At 38.7% G+C, this 22,295-nt stretch overlaps 1 protein-coding gene across 1 annotated transcript in view; it reads right to left on the bottom strand.

Moving 5' to 3' along the window:
• neto1l (neuropilin (NRP) and tolloid (TLL)-like 1, like) overlaps positions 1-21,114 on the bottom strand; it is a 52,647-nt gene extending 31,533 nt beyond the window's left edge. Inside the window, exons 1-4 of the mRNA XM_036124920.1 lie at positions 21,074-21,114; positions 18,040-18,167; positions 9,701-9,783; positions 6,420-6,565 (exon numbers count right to left, since the gene is read on the bottom strand). Of these exons, the coding sequence (XP_035980813.1) occupies positions 6,420-6,565; positions 9,701-9,783; positions 18,040-18,153 (343 nt within the window). The 5' untranslated portion in view covers positions 18,154-18,167; positions 21,074-21,114. The remainder of the gene's footprint in view (positions 1-6,419; positions 6,566-9,700; positions 9,784-18,039; positions 18,168-21,073) is intronic.
• Between the last annotated feature and the right edge of the window lie 1,181 nt (positions 21,115-22,295).

Genomic DNA, 22,295 nt, shown 5'->3' with positions numbered 1-22,295 from the left:
TGTGTAAAATTCCTTGAAGGTCAAAGGCTGAATCCAAGATGGCGCTGTTGTGTGTGGCTCAGCATTGACTTCTCCTTAAGTTGCATTTTTACTACTTTTCCTGACTTTCATCTTTAACGTGTCAGCACTACTTATATATGATCGGCAGATACTTATACATTTCCATGATATTGAAAAAACAAAACAACACCCAGGCTTTCATCATTGTTCTTGGGGATTTTAAAAAATGTAAACCTTTCCAATGAACTTGTAAAATACAAACAGCACGTAAAATATCCCACTGGGGATAAAAACACACCGGACTACTGCTAGCCATCAGGGCAGCTAAAAGAAGATACACATGAAGCTAAAAAAAAACAGCTTCTATTGATCCTCCAGCAGTTTGGAGGAGGTTTAACACGCTTACTAGCCACAGGAACGTTTTCCCCCCTGCTGTGATGACTGGTTGAAGATCTCTTCTTTTGAAGGTGTGAAAATCAGCTATTCACAACTCCTTCACACATGATAGGACTACATGCATTCTCCACCAACAACTCCACAACTCTCTTCCCTCTGACCCCTCGCCTGCACTTAAGATCACTGAGGAAGACGTAAATAGCCTCTCTCAGTGTCAGAAGACCAGGGATGCTCAAGGAGCTGTTGGTATTCCTCCCTTCTGCTTGAAAGCTTGCGCTGACCAACTGCCCCCCCCCCCCCTTCACTCAAAACCTTAGCAATAGACCAATTCACGTGTGACGTCATGCGCTACATCCGGGTCACGCTGGTAGGCAAAAACAGGACTGTTCTCGCCAACCACTGTGACAAAACGGGTGAATTAGAGCGTGGTTTTAGTTAGTTTATTTTTGGAATCTAAACAATGCCTACGACTTGTTGTGCTCCCGGTTGCACCCAGAGGCATTCCAAATCGTCTGATGTACGTTTCTTTCATTTACCAAAGGACGAAGAAAGAAGAAAGAAATGGATAATTTCAATGAAAAGGATGCAGGCAGACACTCTCAATGGACTGTGGGAGCCATCATACTACGACAGAATTTGCAGTCTACACTTCATCTCCGGTAAATACAACTTAATTTTGCACTAGTCATTGTTCTACTTAAATAATTATCAAGGTCAAGGTCAAGACGTAAACGTTCGTTTCGTAATAATATACGTACATGTATAATGTATGCAAACCTTCTGGCATGAGTCTGTGAAAAGGATTAATAAGGCAAAAACACCAAAAAAAAAGCCTTTTGTGAACAATGTTTTTTTTTAACCTACCGGTGGCGGGTCTTCCTCTTTGCTGAGGCGCTGTCTGTGTCCGACTCCGCTTTCGTATGTTACACAAACATGTCTGAACATGTCCCGATATGAAATAATTGTAGCCGTCCAGTGATTTCATGGCTTTTATGCTCTCTTGTGTGTACTGGCCTGGGGTGTTGATAAGGTAGTACGGAGGACTTGGTCAGCATTTCACAGACTTGCTCCGTCCCTTCAGGCTTTTGTTGTGTGGATCTGGCAATCTGATACCATCAACCATCAACTTACTCTTAAAACAATCTTGTGATACGTTATCTAAAGAAGAAAAATACGTGGAGAACTCATCGTTTCCTTTGTTTGCGTCTGCCATTGTGTTTGCCTTTTGCCTACCAGTCCGGCGCGCGTGCGCGAAAAACCCAGATCAAAACAATAGCAATGAACTGGTCTATTCTCTGGAGCTGTGTGACATAGCCTCCTGCTTTAAATATCCTGGTCTCTAAGGAACCCAGTATCAAGAGGTTAATGACAAACATTTAGCTTTGACCTCTGCAATCAGGAAATACTGGTGTTGGACCTCCTGCAGGTTGGTTACTAGGCAAATATGTAGGTCGGCAGATAATGCAGTCAACTTGGGACTACTTTATCCTGCACTACCTCAGTCACCCAGCAGTGTATGCCAGTGATCCTGTTTTTTGGGAGTCAGCTCAGCCTTTAACAACGTCAACCCACACGTCCTCTGCCAGAAGCTCACCCAGTTCACAGTGCTGGCCTCCACTTGTCAGTGGACCACCAGCTTCCAGGTCGGGGAGCATCTTCTCCTGCTCAGAACGATCTGGCTTCTAACTGTGGCTAGAAGAATTTGTTGACTGAAGAACTGTATCCTAACTTAAAGTTGAAGTATTTTGTTAAGAATTTTTCTTTTTTAATGGGGAAAGGCTGCTTGTGCTTTTCTACATATGTGTTATGCTTTTAGTTTCAGAACACCAGGGTGAAAATTCGCTCCTTCATCTGCTGTACTACCATACCTCAAGAGGCAGGTATTCATAAAACAACAAGTGACAGAGACTGAGAGGTGTTTGGCACTTATTTACGGATAATTAAGTGGTGCCCGGATTTGTCAATTTTGATTAAAATTACAAATACCAACTTAATAGTTATTCATAGCCCAACCAAAGCCATTGCTGCACAATGTGGGTCAGGTGTTAAATGTTGAATATGTGGAAAAACAACTATTGCCCAATGTTAAGTATGGTTGACATTCTATGATGCCCAAGGCCTGTTTTTCAATTTTATAGATCTCTACAAGACGAGTACATTGTAAAGGACGCTGTATGTGTATTGAAATTTGAAATATTTTTCTAATACTAAACTGCAAACATTTTTGAGAACTTTTGAAACTTGTTACTGAAACATTTTAAAAGTAAAGTGTTTTGATCAGTTATAGAAATGAGCTCCTTTAGTCGGGCTACCTAATTTATCAACACTATGCAACAAAATATTTTTGATTAATCAATAAACTCAGGACTTTACCACTCGCAACTGGTGGAGCAGCAGCAAAGTCCATTGTGTGGCTCAAAATAAAGTTAAGTTGTTAACTAGAATGCAAAAAAAGTGGATGTGAAACTTTTGCTTTTTGTCTTGTTTTATTAGTAAATCAACTACTGAGCTTTGAAGCAGATTCCAAAGGAATTGATGAATGTGTTGAAGATTATATTTTGTGTAGTGTATTTGGAGAAGCATGCAGCTGTAGTGGTTACCCCTGTTCCCACTCAGCAATAGTTTTTTCTCTACACTTACAATAAAAATTAGTTTGAAGGCAATTCATGCTTTCTTAACAGATAAAAGATCTCAGACTAATTTCCACTAATCATTGGAGCCTGAATGCTGAATTGGACTTCTAAAAATCCTTCATCCATTTGTCATTAATCCTGATTAATCAAAGATGCAGTAAAATACTTCAGTCTCATTGCAGTGCCATCTTGATCGCAGCAGAAGCCGAGATAAGAAGTGTACACACGTGGTATAATCTGACCAAAACCACGCAGAGATTCCACCACTCAGACATTTAACTCGATTTATTTAGAAATTAGCATTCCGCGGCGGTCTTAAATGCATCAGTGCACACAATAAAAAAGCTTTCCAAGAAATAAAAGATGCGATGCGTGTGGTGAAGCCACAGCGAGCTTCCATCTGCAGCCCCAGAGACGTGTTGTAGATGAGGTGAAACAATTCTGACGGCTGGGATGTCACACAGGAGCATTTATCACCTAAGACATAATTGCTTCCTGGATGAAGGTTGGGTTCGATGTCTTATGGCTCACACTCGTAATCGTGGACTGCACCTCTGCACAGCAGCACTCTATGTGAGTGTGGATAGCAGAGAGGGAGGTCGGTTTGAATGAAGGAAGACGTTTGCATTCATGAACATCGCTCTGCGCACAGGAACATCTCAATGGAATTTGGCAGCTGTAAACAGTCCTCTAAAAGCTGCTGGTTCCACTGGGAACAAACAAACAAAACTGTTTAACATCAGGACAGGCTTCACTGTATGCTGCCAGTAAAGAACCTTGAACCTTTCAGCAGCTGGACTTGTTTGTAGTTCGTCCAGTCATTGGTGATTTGTCTTTTTCTTTGACCACATTAACACTATACATCAACATGACTTGCCCTTAAATGCATACACTACAATTAGGGAGCCAATAAGCCTAAAATCTTGGAAGTATGAAAGATGAAATATAGTCTGCCTTTTATTGTTTTTCAAAGCACATAAATCATTTAAATCACACTTTTCTGGAAAAAAAGAGCCCTTTGAGTCACACCCACTAAAACAGGATTGCCCTACCATAGATGGATGATGACGACACATATGCACCTGCCATGTCTGGAAATATCTTACGTAATCACTAAATGGATTGTTTTTCTTTTTTCTGACACCGTTACCACACACTATGTGCGCTCCCATTGTCTTCTCCTCTGATTCGATTATTTCCTCTACCACGAAAAAAAAAAAAAACACCCTCCAAGGACGACTCAACTTCAGGTTAACCGTCTATTCTAAATACGACAGAGAAATGACTTCAAGTTTCAGGGCTGAGACTCCCGAAAAACCGAAAGCAGCCATGACACAAGGTGTCATGGCTGCATGTCCTTTTTCTACAATAGGACACACCCCTAACAGGAGGGTCTCCTCACCTGATTTACTGCATCTGAATCCTTGTGTGCGTCTCAGGCGTCTAACTAAATGCAGGCATCTAATCCATCCAGTACACATGTTCCAATAATCCATCCCACTTTATCAGGTGAACCAATTTTTACCTTTAACAGCCAAAAATAATGTAAGCATTTAATGAACAAATGATTAACAACACAAAACGTCTTTTGTGGGAAGTGGGAATATGTCAAATGGTTGTGTGGTCACCTATTGGCAATGCAGAAAAATAAAGTGAAAGCTTTTGCTATGAAGATCATCCGTGCAGGAAAGATGGGGGAGCTCCATCATAGAAGTAAACAGCTGAGGAGATCGATTTCTTCTCACCCATAAAAACAAAAGTCCTCATGGGAAACATGCTTTAGCCTCAGGATTATAAAACAAGTAGAATTTGGGATTTAAAGGTGGAAAAAGCAAGAAAAGAAGAGGACACAACACAGGTCATAGCATGGCTGGGACAATTAGGTAGAGCAGGGAGAATAGAGTCAGATCACCATCATGACCACAGCTGATATTTGTGGAGCATAACGTTTGTTAGGGAAGAAAATGCTTATATGTGTAGTGGCTTTTACTTTTAATGTGTCCCCTGTCAGTGTAAAAAAAACAAAAACATAACTGATTGTCACCTACTGGGTTCAATCGATTAGTGCTCTATGCCTCCAGCATGTTTAGCCACATTAATTAGCTTCAGTTGCACCTGTTTTTATTTTATTTCTTTTTTTCTGTCTAACCCAACTGAAGGAAAGTGTGTTGGCAGGAACATGCTAATATTTCTATATAGTTCAGTTTATTTATTTAGTGACAGTTCCCGACACACAGGTGCAGACTGATTGGTTAAAACATGTTTTGTTTTGTTTTTTTATCTGGGGAAACAGCAGATTGCACAAAGTAACACATGGCTGTGTCCATCAGAGTAGCAATGCTGGTCAGGACCGGAGCACAAAAACGCACCGTCTATCAGCATGCTGCAAAAATATACTGTTTCAAATGAGAGTTTTTGTCACAAGTGGAAAATTTCCACTGTGGTGGAGCACAGGTAGACTTGGCTTGCCACAGATTTGTCTTGAATCCAGTGGTAGGAAGGCGATTTGTTTGGTCTCTAAGCCACTGCTTTCAAACTACATTTCTCCTGACTTCTCTCCTTGCTGGAAAGTTTCCAGACAGAACTAATCAAATTTGAGCTGAAGACTTTGCTTTCACTACTTTTCTTATGAGTGGAAATGATGTCATACATGCCAGACATAAAGTCATCACCACTCATCAAAGTTGTAAAAAAAGAAGATATATTCCATTTAATGACCCGACATTTATTTAGTGTTTAAATTTTATTTGAGAAAACTTTTATTGCTCAAATAAAGATAAGTCTAGTAAAGTTGACCAAATTATTAGCTCTACAGCTTTCAAGAGATCGAACACATCTGGGCAGTCAGCGTTGACAGAGTTGTTGTAGAATTGCTCAGTTGCGGTCGATGCTGCTCTAAAGGCAAGGTCTCGATGAGGACTGCCTGAATGGCTCGGGCTGAAAGTGTTGCCCCAGCAACAGTCCACCGTGGCTCTGCATGGTAAAAGGGTCTTTCATAGGGACACAGACTACACACCATAAGCATTTCAACTGGGGCTGTTGCCTATACTCACAAAGAGCATGTATGCTTCTGTAACCACTCGTATAGAAACATAGGACACATGTAAACAGCAACATGATTTGATTCTTTTATGTAGAAGAAGTGATATTATCTCGAACAAGTAAAGTTGAAATCTCTTTCCTTTTATCATATTCAAAAATTAGGCAACACTCATTTTAATGAAAATGTGCTACGTGGTTTTCTCTGTCTTTATAATTTAGCCATAAATAGAGCCACTGCTTTTTCCTTTTTTGTCTGCTACCAAAAGACTTGGCCATTTTATTTTGACGCAAACATACCCGAGCAAAGTTGCAAGGATGCAGGTGTGCATTCAGTGAGTCTTGTCTTACGTTCTTGGTAGGTTGTGAAAAGGATGCGGAAGCGGCTTTTGCGGCTGAGCTCGTCTGCCCACATCCGGATAACTCCCAGCGTGGACACCAGCATGATGTCGTTGGCCACGGTCGAACAGAACTTGCTTTTCAGGTCTTCCACAGAGCTTAAAAAGAGATGAAAGGATATAAGATACATTTTTATTACAAAATAGAGACATTCACTTCACATCTAAATAACCCCCAATGCTGACTAGGAAGATGCTTACATCTTATCCACAAGCTTTTGTGATGCTCATTTTGTTAGGGTAAGATTATGTAATTGTACAGTTATCTTTCAGCACTGAATATCCATCCATCCATCCACTTTCTTAACACGCCTATCCCTTGTGGGTCGCGAGGTGTGCTGTTAACGCACTGAATATAGGTTTCTTTAATAAACAAATGTTTAAGAGAAAGGCATGAAACAAAAGTGACAAGGTTTGACATAAGTATCACTCTTATATCTGACTTTCCAAATACAACAAAAGTTAATGTCTTGGCCTGCACCTTATTATGAATACATGAAATGTTGCAGAGAGGAGCACGACTATCTTCCATGGTCACTAGACGGCCCAATGGAGAGCTGCTTGGTTTCACATGAAATTTTTAAAACTGTTTGAGAATGATTCTGAAAAAAAAAAAAAAGCTTCTCAGCTGCATTATTCCCGTCATAAAAACAACATGCTTCTTTCTTTAAAAAATGTAACATGTGTCGAATCATTATATTGAGATCAGTTAGCCTACTGTAATGCTGAGCCAGACAGAGAACCTGATAATTCAATCAGGCACTGTGTTGCACTAAAATCCTTTATTGAATAATAAATAAATAAACAGAAATGTGATGCTGGCAGGCAGAAGTCCAGAATGAGCAGGGAACGTGCAGGACAAACGGCAGACTGCTGACATGGGCACATCACTGGCAGAACGGGCAGGAAGTGGAAAACAGGTCCGAGAGACGAGCAAGGGTAATACACGGGTTGGCAGGCAGGAGAAGGCAGACAGGTCCAGAGGGCTGAGCAAGGTGTGCAGTAAACAAACAGTCCAAGTTGAATCCAGAAGTCAGAGAGAGGAATGAGGTGTCCGAGCGAGGGCAAGGCGAGGCAGGACAATCCAAGACAAGAAGACAGGCTCATACACAGGCACTGCTGACAAGAACGGTGGACTCTACTCTCTCAACGCTGGCAGATGATCTGGGGCCGACTGGTTGTGAGAAGCAGGCTTATATAGGCAGCGTGGCAGGTGAAAATCATGTTGAAATGATGAGATCAGCGCAGGAGAAACTACTCCACAAATTAGCGGAGTGGAGCAGAGCAGAAGGTAGAAAACAGCCAGCAGAGAGGAGGCAGGCTGCATGACAGCCTACGTTATATATTAGTGATTAATTGACAGTAATAATAATCATTTAGCTATTATCTATATATCTGATGCTGGGAATTTTGGAAAAATTTGCCCAGTTCTCTGGAGAAAAATGGGCTGACATGCACCATAATTTATTGTTGGCAAATTTCCTTTTATGTTTACAACTCATGTTGTAAACATGTCTCTAATTAGGTCCTTGATCTAATATTTTGTCAAATTTGTTTTACAAAATTATGGCAGCATACTATCAAATGTTCTGACATATTCATTTAGAGTTTGCTTGTGATTTATTAATTCATTTAATTCATCCGAGAAGTCAAATTGAAGAAACTCACAGTGTGTTACTTTCATAACTGAGTAACACAAACGTTATACTTGTCGCATACTGGAATGCATTGTTAAATATTGAAACTATTAAATTTTTCTGTAAGATTAAAATTTCTTTAAAACCTTGCACAAAATCACCCTGTTTGTCACACTAATGCCAAGAGACAGCTATTTTTTTTGGATAGCAATTCGGTCTCAAAAATCCCTCTTTGCTATTAACTGTAGCACTGATTGTGATCTCATGAATTAATAATACAAGAAACATCTTCAGTGGCTCGGACGTTTCCATCTGTTCCACAGACGTATGAGCAAAACCAATTAGAATTGAATAATACATTCATTAGAATTCAGACCTGCCATGAAGTCTAGACTATGCTGTTAAAACTTAGATTTCCAATTTGGGTTAATAGACAGGTGAAAAGCATTTCATATTGTTACAATTTGTTTCAGTCTGTTCATTTTATCTCTTTATCTAGAGTTCGTCGAAAACTAAATGATGATCTGGGTCATATCACTGCAGAAGTGTATTTATTTCTAAAGGGTTCATTAACTTTACAGCAAAACTATGTATGTTTGATTACTTCTGGTACAGAAACATGAAAAACCTCAAGAATAATGTACAAGCTACATGCTTTATAGTAGGTTTTCAGCATTTAAACTGAGCTACACCAACTTAACAAATAAATAAATATAATATTGATTATATGGACAACAATGGTAACAATCTTGCCAGCCAAATACTGTTCTCAATGGCTTTTTTTTTACTTCACCTAAAGAAACTACTTGAATGGTAAAAATTATGTCTTACACATCATCACTGTTCAACAATGGGACTAACTGAATGGCCCGTGGTTGTCAAAAGACAATCCGAAATTAAACACACATATGGGTCTGCACACAATTCAGAATATGATGCCTTTATTTTTTTTTTTTTTTTAAAGAAAAGGTTTTTACTTGGAAGAATTGTGTTGGGTACCTGTGTGCCAATCATGGATCATGCTAAAGAGAAATTTAAACAGAATTTAGAGTTTTTAACACTACCTCTTGATTTGAGCTGCACAATATGTTATCATTGCAATATCCGTGTCTGCAGTGATCATATTTGATTTGATCGGAACAATTTAGGATGAAAAATGCGTTGTTTGGTATTTCTAAATGCATATTGCCTGTTTGAGGAAGTCTCCCTGCAGCAGATACCCAGAACTAAGATAGATTATAGTACCCAAGATGCTAAAGGTAACCATGAGTGCTGGAAGCCATAGTGTCACAATCCAGTTTTCTAATATAGGGCAGTTTTTATTTGGGAAATGTGACTCTGTTTGTGGAAAACGGGGCTGCTGTTCTCAGTGATTATGACTGGATTACGGCATTGTGAGCCAAACTTGCAAATTTCATTTCTTGAAAATTGTTTCTATAAAAGAAAATTATTTATAGTGACATAATATAACATTCCCATTGCCTGTATGGCAGATCACACTTGATTGATTAATAAATCCTAGAAAAAAAAATCTGAAATGTATTTTTGGAATAATTGAGTGTAGCCAATGATATATTATATTATATAAAACTCATACCTTCCCCCGTCGTACACTGCTACAAAGTTGCGCTTGCATTCGTTGGAGTTTGCCATCTCATAGTCCAGAAAGCGCAGATAGATCTGCTCCGATACACAAGAAAAAACACACAGAGAGAAAGAAATTAGCTGAGAAAATTCAATCTATACTGTGACATTTGGACATGACAGAAATAAAGTGGGAATAAAGAGTAGTGTTCTTTCCTAATACAGCTTGTGCATTTTAGTGTATACCACAGTCCCTGATGATAAAGCATCCCCTAAATGAAGTAAGACAGAGAGACTGTTGCAAGGAGAAATGATAATATATTTATAAAATGACTCGTAGACAGACAATGTATTAGGCTTATATTCATAATCTATCTTCCATTGTAATAGTTACACAAACAATACAACCTTGTTAAAATGTCCCTCCCTATTTTGCCACAGCTTTAACCGTAAAAAAAGAATAATGACACCATATTTTGGCAAAATGCAAACTATTTTTGCACCTCAAACGTTATACTTCGTCAGAAACTTAATTCTGTGTAATCATCAAGCGAGCTTCGGTTTATAGCTTCTAACATAAGACGCCTAAATAACACACATTAACATTCTTACAGTAGTTCTTCTACGCTTCCTGACGGCATCAATGCCTGTTATTTGTTCATCAAGCTGAGATTGGAAACATCAGAGCCAGTGTTTTGGTCTGTTGTTCGCCGCCCTTTCCATCATAAATAAACGGACAGCTTTCTAAGTGTGACAGAGAAATGTGACACTTTTAAATGCCCAAAGACAAAAGCTGCAGACCGGCCAAGATAATGGACTCTGCAATGACAACATGACAAATGTAATGCATCGGAGCACAAAAGCAAGCTAAATACTTCCCCTGGGGTCTAATATCAGGGTCAATAAGCTTTCATCGAGCCAAAAATGGTCAGCATAAGCTTCTCTGTTCTCACATCTACTCACTCGAGTACACTTCCTTGTACCCCAATAGAAATGTGTACAGTGCCTTGCAAATGTAATCCCACAGCTTGAACTTATTTTGTGACAGTACAACCACCAATTTCAAAATAGTTACATTTGTCTTATGTGACAAATCAATAGAAAGTGGACAATAATTACAAAGTGGAAGAAAAATTATGTCTTTTTCAAAACGTAAATGAAACACTTGTGTCAAGCCTTATTTATTCTGATACCCCTAAATAAAATCCAGTGTAACTAATTCCTAATTAGGGTCTACCTGAGTGGACCACAGCTGCTCTAAAAAGGCCTTAGAGGTTTGTTGGAGAGCATTAGTGAAGAATCAGCATTATGAAGACCAAGGAACACACCAATTCAGCCAGAGATAAAGTTGTGGAGAATAAAAAAAATAAAAAATCTCATCATTTATACATTTGCATGTCTGAAAACGGAAATAGCACAACATAACTGCAAACTTACCAACATATGGCTGCCAGTCTAAACTGACGAGCCAGCAAAAAAGAACATTAATCAGAGAACAAGCCAAGAGACCTTTGGTAACTCTGGAAGAGCAGCAAATACCCACGCTTCAAGTTTGAGGAATCTGTCAATAAGACAACTATGAATCATTCCCTTCACACATCTGACCTTCATGATGGAGTGGCAAAAAAAGGGAAATTGTTTAAAGAAAGCCCCAACAATAAAGCAACATTATTGATCCTTTGGGTTGCGTCCAAAGCATTATGTGTTGCAGAAAACTAACACTGCCCTTCACTTTGAACTCACCATCCCTGTGGTGAAATGTAGGGGTGGCAGCACCATGGCATGGGGATACGTTCCTTCAGCGGTGACAGTGAAGCTGAACAGAGTGGGTGGCGCCGAATACAAGTTAATCCATGAAAAACACCTGAGGCTCTAATGGGGATTCACCTTCCTGCAGGATAACAACTCTAAGCATACAGCCAGAGCTACAATGGAATAGTTCAGATCAAAATATCCATCCATAGAATGGCCTAGTCATAATCGAGACATAAATCTATCAACAACCTGTGGCAAGACTTCCTGGTCATGCAATCTGACTGAGCTTGAATGATTTTGATTTAGTAAAAAATAATGGGCAAACCCTTCACTGTCTAGACGTGCAAAGCAGCTAGAGAGCTCAAAATACATGCAGCTGCAGCTGCAATGAAATGCAGTTGTATAAAGCATACACAAGTTAAATATTTTTGAAATGTACACTCTTTGTGTTGGTCTCTCACTGACATGAAGTGGTCCTTTTATTTTTTAATCTCTCTTGAGTGCAACAAGAAAAAAAAAGAAAAAAAATCCCACTGTAACCCTTTTTCATTGCCTGTTTGTTTGTTTGTTTGTCTCTTTGCCTTTATTATGTGTAATGTGAACCAGAGTGGCTAAAAATAAATTTCACCACAGTAAGACAATAAAAAATCTTTGAATCTTTGAAGGAGGACCAATACACAGAGCTTGATGGTGGTGAATAATTTTGATGAAATTAAGAAAACTTCCAAAATATGACAAACAGGGCAAGGAAAGCAAACTATGAAGAGAAGCGACGGTAAACAAAAAAAAATATTGGCAGAAGAGGAGCAGGACTACAGCAACAAGAGATCAGCAGAGAAACGGAGAAAGTAAAGAATGAGAATGTGGAGAAATGAGGCAGAAGACAGGTGAGGACAGAGAGCCCTGGGAGAATAATTAGCAGGGTGAGGCAGGAAGCACTCAGCTGCCATACAACAGGGAACCTGCTGCATCGGTAAGATCAGGGGCGGTGCTAGCCATTTGGAGGCCTTGAACACTAATACTGTGTGGTGCCTCTCACCCAACCCCCAAGTAATTATACAGGATTTGTGTGTTTCTCTCTATTTTCAAAATAACTTAGCAATATTAATGTTTTGAAAACAATTATAATACGTAGGAGGATAAATTAAAATCCTGTAAAATTTTGTATCAATAATGGTGCATATACTCAAGTTGTACTTATCAAGGAGGAAGATGACCAAAGACAACAGATTTTAAGCCGGTTTACAATGAGAAAACAAATAAAGTAAAATTAATAAAATGCAACAATGGGCAGTGCAACACAGAACTAGGACTCATCCTATAAAGTGCTCTTAGACTAAGACATCTTTTTGTCCTGTTTTTCACATGTTGTATTTGTTTGATGAAAACCCCTAAAACATCACAAATATCTGACCTTCTAGAGGAAACTAAACAATGTGATCATGGCAAGTTTTGTTTTCCTGAGGAAGATTCATTAGGTGGAGCACATTAAAACCAAAGATCCACAAAGTCTACAGAACGACTGCCAATTATTTTAGACTATAACTAATTAGCTAAAGAGTATAATATTGCCCATTATAGCAGTGTGTAGATAGAGGCTTGACACCAGTAGTGTTGCAGATGACAGGTGGGTGCTTTCTGAGACTATTGTCCCAAGGAACAACTATCTTCACAAATATGTCATCTTGCGAGGCAGATTTTAAAAAAAGCATATCAACATTTCTATTTCTCAGGCTTTGATTTATGATCGGACCCTGCAAATCAAAGTTACTCTGCGCCAAGCTCCACTGTAGCTCATTTGTCTGGACTACCAAGAAAAACAAACAAAAGCTAATCGAATTGTTGATAACTCCAACTCCATATGTGCTTATCTTGATTCAGCCCTTTTTTTCCCCTCCGCATTTTAAACCTTAGGACTTTTAACTTTTTATATTTCCTGGTCAGCATCATTTGACAACACTGCCTTCTAAAGTTGTTTTTCTGTATTTATGAATTTACCAGATAAAAAAAACACATTTTTACATCAGTCAGGACATGAAAATGTGATTCACCTTAATCTGAGTGTGGCTCATTTCAGGTTCTAACTAGGAAATTGTTATTTAAGCTTGTTAAAGAAGGATAAAGTAAATAGCTGCATGATGCATGATGATTGTAATGATGGCTAACCTTTATGTTTTAGTTTCATCAGACCACTGGACATATCTTTCAAAAACGCAGTCTTTGTACTTCAGGGCATTTAAAAACTGTCTCCCTTTTATGTTGCTGTTTTAGTAATGGCTTCCACCTAGATGAGTGGCCTTTCAGCCCATATGGATTATTCAGCAGTGGATATTGACATTCTCGTCCCAGCTTCAGGCAGAATCTTTATGGGTATTTTGGTTTTGATATAGTGATGATGCACATATTTTGTGCCATTGCACATTCACGTCTGAGACACAGAACCCAATCCTGAACAGTATGATGGCTGGACATCACCATGCAGTTTATACTTGAAAATAATCGAACAAATGCAGATGGTGCTTTTAAGCATCTGTACATTGTACATTGGCTTAGACTTGTGGACTTCCACAACTCTCTTCCTGATGTCCTGGCAGGTTTCTTTAGATTTCCCCATCTCGTTACACAACTATGCATTCAACGTGGAATAAAAGCTGATGACAGTGGTCTGCGGTCTGTCTGAGTTGTATGACTCAATCAATCATTACTACTGAGACAAGTCCAGAACGGACCTGGGGAGAATGCATTTGATTGCCCTGTAAGACAGCCAGGGGAGGAGCCTCAAAGTTCAGTTTTGTCATATCAATATGTTATATTAATACAAGTTATATTTTATAGTAATAACAAAAAAATATTCAATTATATTTTGTGACAGTGATAAAAAATAATTAGGTTCATTGTTTTCCAATAATGCTCTAAAAATGTCCCTTCTCAATCCTAATCTAATTTGGTTACTAAATAGAAATAATTTGGGTAATTCTAACGCAGCCAAACCAGTAATTGTTTCATGTGATTTAATGGCCTACAGGCATACAAAAAGACTATATGTCTTTTTATACAGTGTATATAACGGTCTGATCTTAACTGTATAAATGCATTCTATGTTCTTCTCATTTTAAAACAGCCAATTGTGAGCAAAAAAATAATAATCTTAATTTCCTTGTAAAAGTAGGTTAATAATTTATGTCATAGGAAAATGTAATACACAGCTATTATTTGTGTTTCCCTACGAACGGACGGTTGAAGGGGATTTCATTATGTGTAGACGTTTTATTGTTTTGTAGCCTGTTATGGGAAGGATGAGCATTCTTGACCCGGAGGTTACGAAAGAAGATTTGGTATTTAGGCTAGGAGGACAACTTGATCCTAATGAGCTCCAGGTGCATTAGAGAAACAAAGAAGCAAAACACCTCTCCTCTTCTCTGTAAGGCTCAAAAGGCTCTCAGATGCACAAATGCATGCACCTCTCCCTGTATGCAGGTGAATAAAAGACAATAAAGGGTTTGCTCGCCTGCTTTAGGCTGTTTAATACTCATTTTTGCCACGACATTCATCATTGAAACTATCATTTGTAGATAATAAAAACTTATCTCTCGTTGAAACATAATACTGGATATTGGTGAAAACACAAAGTCATGCCTTGCTCCTTTTTGCTTTGGCCTATCAGAAAGCAAATATGGTAACTGAGCAGGCTCCTATCTACACACATCTACAGCTGCTATATGATTGAGCTTAAAAAAGTGTCCAAAATATCAGTGGAACCTTGATCAATGTTACCCGTCCAAGATTTTAAATCAAAATTACCATAGATATACAGATACACAGAAACTAAAAGCTAAACACAAATGAAAGATTTTGATGTTACTTTTTAGCAGCTCCTTTGACAAACTCTAAACGGCTGAAAAAAAATTAATCCGAGGTCAGATGGCAAACACAAAAAGAAAGACATAATCACTATTTATAAAGCCAAATAATTTGCTCCAGGAGAGAAAAAAAAGGTACTGCTGCTTCCTTGATAATAATATCTAATAACGGTGAAGACTCAGTCACTGACTGAAGAAGACAATGTTCTCTCTGTGTCTAAAAGGTGCCTAGAACAGAGTAAGCTGCTCATTAAAGTCAAAATGACCGTTCACATTTTGATCCTCGTCTTCATAAACAACGCACAGTAGGTGTGGGAAAGTCCGGACATCTATACAGGGAAAAACATAGACAGGGCAAACATGTAACATAGTGAAACTGTCTAAACAGAAATAACAAGAGGCACAAATGTTGCAGGGGAAAAAAAAAAAAAACACATCCAACTGACAGACATGTATTTGCAATCTGACATTTATTTGAACAATTTTGTTCCCCCCCGTGGATGCTACAAATTCTCTTTAAAGGAAAGGCTGACGCTCAGATGACACATGCTGATGTAAAGTTTTAACATCATCATTAAAAGTGGTGCATTGCTGTCACTTCTGGCAACAACACATGGCCATTACTGCTTCCTGCAGGTGTGCCTACCCTTACCATCACTCTTTCTCTCTCTGTCTCCTTGCCATCTGCCATCCACCCTTAATCTCCGTGCCTTATACATTTAGACCTTAGATAAAATGCATTATTAAGCACCCTGCCCCCCCCCCCCTTCCTTTTCTGCACCCCGTTTTTCCTGCCTTCTCTCTGGAGTCCTCCGGTGCAGTCTAATTAGAGCCTCTGGCATAGGATGTCATTATCTCTCCACTGTTTCTGGCATGCTGGCAACAGTGCAGTACTGTAAGAGCATAGGGGGAATGAACGATTTTCCCAGATTACGGCACAACAACACGTATGCAGCATTTAAAGCAAGGGAGGGAGCACGCACTGTGTTCCCCTCACTGCGGTAACACGAGGATGCGTCTGCACTCTTTGGCAGAAACACCAACAGAAGTTGTATATGTTTCATGAGAGAAAAGTTGAAGTCTTTGCAGCGGTACACATTGAATCGTGCAAAAATGTACTTGGTTTCATTCCTATCCGTACCAGGGGTTAGAAACCTTTGGCCATCGACTTGCCCTGTGATGCAATTCTGCAGGGCAAAATTTAAAACTGGCTTGAACTGAGTGAAAAAGATCACTTTGCAATAGTAGCATTATATTTGTTTTTCACTGCTCACATTTGAAGATTTTAATATTGATTCTCACTTTTTGGCATGCATGCAAATATTGCATTGTACCGGTGTAGGTAAGAAATGCATGCAGAATTACAAAAAAAAAAAAAAAAAAAAAAAAAGAGGAAAGTGTTGCATTGATCTGGGCCATGCATCCCTCCACCTCCCTCTGTTTCCTCTTACTTATCGTCTGTCTCCCAAATGGCTTCTGATGATTCGGAAAAAGTCTGAAAGGTGGATGGTGCGATCTTATAGCTCGCGTGACTTATAAAGCAGCTGAATCGGAAGAGCATTTCGGAGGGAAACAAAGGCATTAGTGGGAAATATGCAACCCCGAAGAGGTTTGCCAGATAAGAACAGCTGCTGCGGCCATGAATCACAGTCGTACCATTGTTATCAGCCAGCCATATCATAACCAGCGTATGTCTGCATCAGAAGAGGTTGGTACATAAAAGAGCAGGAGGCTACTCTCTTTTCTGAGAGGCAGAGATGAAAATTAGAATAGGCCATTACTTAAACTGAGAATCATTCATTTTTTATTATCTAAATTGCTTGTCTTTATGTAGTAGGATGACAGTAGGAGAAAGGCCTGAGTGAAGCAGCGTAATCATTCACTGGATGCACAGATGACTCACAGCAATACCTTTTAAACCCTTCCTCTGCTTATTAGTTCTTAAAACAAGGCTACGACTGAAGACAAAACAAAACAAAAGCATATACTAACAAAATATTAATATAAACAAATGCAGCAAAAACCAAACACTATCTAACCAACAGGAAAATATTTTCAAAGTGTAAAAACCTAAACTAAATAATGAATTCTGCAGCGTTCAAGAGCAGGCTTGGGCTCGGTGGTCATAATGTTATGGCGGATCAGTGTAACCAGGGTGCAGCCTTTGTAAAATGTGTTCTTTTCCAGCTTCGACGCTCCGGGCTCAGGAGACTTTTAATCCTTTAGCATTAATGCAGCACAGGTACCTCCCGAAGATAAGCAAGTGAGTCTACAGTGCATTAGCGGCTGGAGTGAAGTTGTGCATGTTTACGAGTGTCTGTGCATATCTGTGCTTTTTTTTATGCATGCAGGGTGGCGTCTCCTACACTAGCATAGAAAACAAATATGGGGCGCCTCAGCTCAAGGGTAAAACCGCGTCGTAACACTATTTCATCGGTGCTAAATCGCCCTGTCTCCCTGTGTCTGGTCCAACAAGTCTTCTTCTCCCTCTCTCTGCACATCCTTTCATCGCTTTGTTCCTCTTGGCAACGCTGCTTCGATTAGAAAAATGAGCGCTTGGCCCCTCTGCCCCGTCTATCTTTCAGACCCTTGCGGTGGAGCGTGTTCTCACCCCGCAGCGACCAAAATCTTCAGAAGCAACACACGATGCTTCTGCGTTGTCTGGGGAGACACTGAATAATGTCAACGAGCTGACATCAGATTTCCAGCTGAATAAAGAGCCGTTTATGTCACTGACCTTGGAACGGGGCGGAGCGCGGATGTACCATTTACAGTCGACAGCCTCGGCGGCACCGGCTTTCCCGTCTCTGGTGATCTGATGAGACTCAACGATACCTTCCGGACCAACCATGTCATACTGACATGCTGCAAGACAGGTATATGCATAAACACATACAGAAAGATAAATAAAAGTCATTGGGGAAGCAAAGCACAGCACATGAATCAATAAAACCTTAAATTAGTAATTTCCTGTTTGATTATGAGTTTCTCAGATTGCTGCAGAGGAATTTTGGGCCGTTTTCTTTGTAATGTTGTTTCATTTAATTGACGTGACGCCGCATGTCAATCGGTCTCGGAGGCTCGGTAATAACTGGCGATGACAATTTGTCCCAACGCTAAACGCCCCATACCTACAGAAGCTGCTCCCTCTTAACCTCTGACAAGATCCCAGTATGTTGCATTTAAATATATGATTAAATGATTAAACATTGTCAGCAGGGAAAGTATGATTCAGACACGCGTTACCCCGAACGGTTAGAGGGAGTTTATTCCTTTCCCAAAACCTAAAAGGAGTCTAGTAAAATGTAAAAGATGCAAATGCAGCCGACCGACCTGATTGAATGCTGAACATAACAGTGATCGACAGGGAATCGCCGCATATTTGTCAGTATGAAGGTAATTCCATCTTTGTTCATAAACGTATGGTTAATGGTTGAACTAAATGGCAATGCTTGACTCTAGTTCTGCGGTGTTTCATGTGTTTTGAGTATCTGTGCGTCGCAACTTCTGCTTGCCTGAGTTTTTCATTGTCATCTATGATCAGTTATCAGGACTCGGATTTTGCACAAAGCGTTTAACATGTAAAGAAAACTTTGCACTCCTAATACAGAATTTCACTATACATTCTTGCCATGGAAATCTTGATGGCAGCATGGAAACATATTTTAAGGCATATTATGTACTTTAAGGTGGTTTTAAGTTTGCTATTTTAACTTGGGCTTCAACATCGATTTGTCCGTGGTTACCTTGAAATAACTTCACTGACATGATTTACACCTCGTTTGGAAATTTCTTCCATGTTTTTTTTTCCTTTAATGTTGGTAGATAAGCCAAAAATGCCTCTTTTAACACCGTGAGCTTCACTATCACCGCCATCACATCGTCTTTGTTTGCCGGGGGTTAGAGCCGCCTGGGATACACATCCGTGTGGGCGGAGTGATCTTACAATTGGCATAACGTCATCTGAGGCTTGCGAGTACTCACTGAAATAAACCTCTATTAAGGTTCCACCACAGCAATTTAACACAGGATAAGGTTTTAATATTGCAACACCTTGTTTTTATCCTTTTCCAGCCATTCTCTAATAGATTTTCTGGTGGGCTTAAAAAATCCTTGTCCTGTGGATGCACCCAGTTCCACCCAGCTTCAGCTGTTGCATAGTTGGCCTCACGTATGATTCTAAAATACTCTGGAATACGTTGCAGTTTGTGGTTGCATAAATGATAGAAAGGTGTCCATGTTCTGTGGCTGCATATCGAGCCCAAATCCTCGCCCTCCACCATCGGGCTTAACGATTGTGCTTTTGCTGTGCTTGGTTTTCATCAAACCTGAAGTTTTGCAAGAGAGTTGGGTGGTGTTATTATTATTTTTTTTATTTTACATACTGTTGAGCATTAAATTATTACTAATCGGTATATGAATCTTTATTTATACAGCTCCATTACAAACAATATAGTAGCCAAAGATAAAAACATAATGACATTCGGGTATACAGAAGTCCTTGCTGCCTATGCAAGCACCTAATGTTGTTTTACTACAGTTTCTTTATTTTTATTTTGGAACCCTATATTTACTCGTTAAGAGACTGCCTGGTGTAGTGAACCTTTTTTAGGTTTTAGCTTTGTTATTTTGCTGTTCTTTTTTTCAGTCACAACCCCATCAGGAACATTTATCAACAATAAACAAAGTGACCTGTTCTTCTTTGAGTATTTTTGGGCCAATTTACCATTTACACAGGTTCAACAAGTGAATACACTTTCAGTATTAAGGTCCTGATATAAATTCAGGAAGTTAATGCCAACACGCGGCAGCTCATTGGTAACAGTATGACAAAATTCTAGTGTCAGCACAAACACGAATGTGACACCATTTCTAGTTTTTCATTTGCCCATCACTGACCTCAGAGTTGCAGCAGTTTTTGAAAAATTGCCTTCACAGCAGTTTATAGCTATTTGTAGATACCCTGAATAAAGTGTATTGCTCTGTTGCCATATAGTGCATTATGGCCGGACATCTCTACTCTGGGCTGATCAGTCCAAAGAGTATTGGTCCAGAAATATTATAGTTTGCTCAGATTTACCTTTACAAACACACGCCAGAATAGCATATCTTAGAACGAAGAGTCTTTTTCCTGGTGTCAATCACAAGAAGCCGTACTTGTTCAGTCTTTTCCTAATTGTACTGTTACTATTACTTTACATTATTTTAGTTACCGTATTAACTGAGGCCAGTAGTGTCTTAAATGTAGCTCTATGATTTTATGCAATGTCTCGGACCATTACACCGTATGGTCTTAGGCTGAATTTATGGGAATATTCACTTCTGGAGAGATTGGGATAATTCCTAAATGTTTCAAATTTGTGATTTTTTAACTGTAGGATGTTAGACTTTAAATTAACTGGAATTTGACTTATATATCCCCTGTTATTGTCCTGACCCTATGCACACCTGTCTGCTCCAGACCTGCAAATATTCCTCTTAAATCCTATGTAAGCAGCAAGGGTATACGTAGTTATTTACTCTAATTCGACTAATAAGCAAAGTAGCCTAGATATTTTGTCTATTCTAGGACCATAAGAAATAAATTATGTGGCCTTATAAAATATCACAGGCACATATGCAAACATTAGCAAAGTATGAAGTTTGTACAAAGACATTAGAGGCCTCATAATGCAATAGAAATACAATAATATAATCAGAAGTGAGCCAGAACAAAAGAAAGAACAACAAAAAAACAGCAGTAAAAACAGAGATTGAGGGAGTATACCTACAGGGCAGAGGTGGGGGTACTCCCAAGTCAGCAAAGTCTGGATCTGAGGAGATAGCAGAAGAGGAGAAATAGAGAGGTGTGGGTGTTCATTTTTATTGCATGAAATGAGTAATTTTATAGATAATAAAACAGCAAAGTGCACAATGCGTAAGAAAACCTATTTGTAAAGAACCAAAATGTCCTCACTCCTAAATGAATTCTGGCATCCTTAAATGGTATAATAAAAATATATATATATATATTATGTATTTTTATGAATAGGAGAAGTATTTGGATAACTTACACCAGTGAAATATGTAAAGATGGGGTTGCACACTACTATGTTTGAGTGAGTAAAACTATATATATATATATATATATATATATATATATATATATATATATATATATATATATATATATATAGCATCTCTCAAGATAAAAATCACAAAGTGCTTTACAACAGAAGATTGAAAACACATAGACAAAAACAATAATAGATAATGTTTGATTTGGGGATAGGCATTTTCTTTTCTTACATCTGCTCAAGAGCAAACATGGGCCATTTAAATAAAATAAAAAGTTCTGCCTCTTCTTAGTCAGCATTATATTTTTCTCATCTAAGGTTTGATTTTGTTTATTTTTTTTTACATAGATCTTAGCCTATGTGTGTGCGACTATGAAAGCCAGTACATATACAGTCAGAATGATGTTCTTCAAAAGCTAAATGTGTAGCTTTCTTCAAATGGTTAAGTGTTTGGGGGTTCCTGCATACCAATCCACCAATGACTATTCTAAAGAGATTTAATCAATTTGAAAATAATCATCAAACTATCTTTGGAAACAATACTTTAGTCAACATAAACATTTTATATTTAAATCTGCACAAATCTATAGGTTTGTTTAAATCTTTTCAATATTTGTTTTATGATTTCATGACAAGGATTTGCCACTCAATATATATGTTATATATAATATAGCCCCTGAAAGGGGCCAAGCTGGGATTTAAACCAACAACTTTCTTGCTGCAAGGTAATGCCGCTAACCACTGCACCAACATGCAGCACTGACATTAGAAAAAAAAAGTTATATATGTAAAAGTGATTAAAGGACATTTTCTACTGATTTAAAGATGTGCAAACAGGTTCGAAATCAAGATCCATTCAGCATTTTAAAACTAAATGACACTTAATAATTTTCTTTACATTAATATTGAAGGTAAATCATTTTTTTTAAGATGCCAA

Source organism: Fundulus heteroclitus, chromosome 21 (genome assembly GCF_011125445.2).
Source record: "Fundulus heteroclitus isolate FHET01 chromosome 21, MU-UCD_Fhet_4.1, whole genome shotgun sequence".
In the NCBI taxonomy this organism is placed as follows: Eukaryota; Metazoa; Chordata; class Actinopteri; order Cyprinodontiformes; family Fundulidae; genus Fundulus; species Fundulus heteroclitus.
The sequence above is the reverse complement of the archived record's forward strand: the minus strand, read 5'-3'. Positions and strand labels throughout refer to the sequence as shown.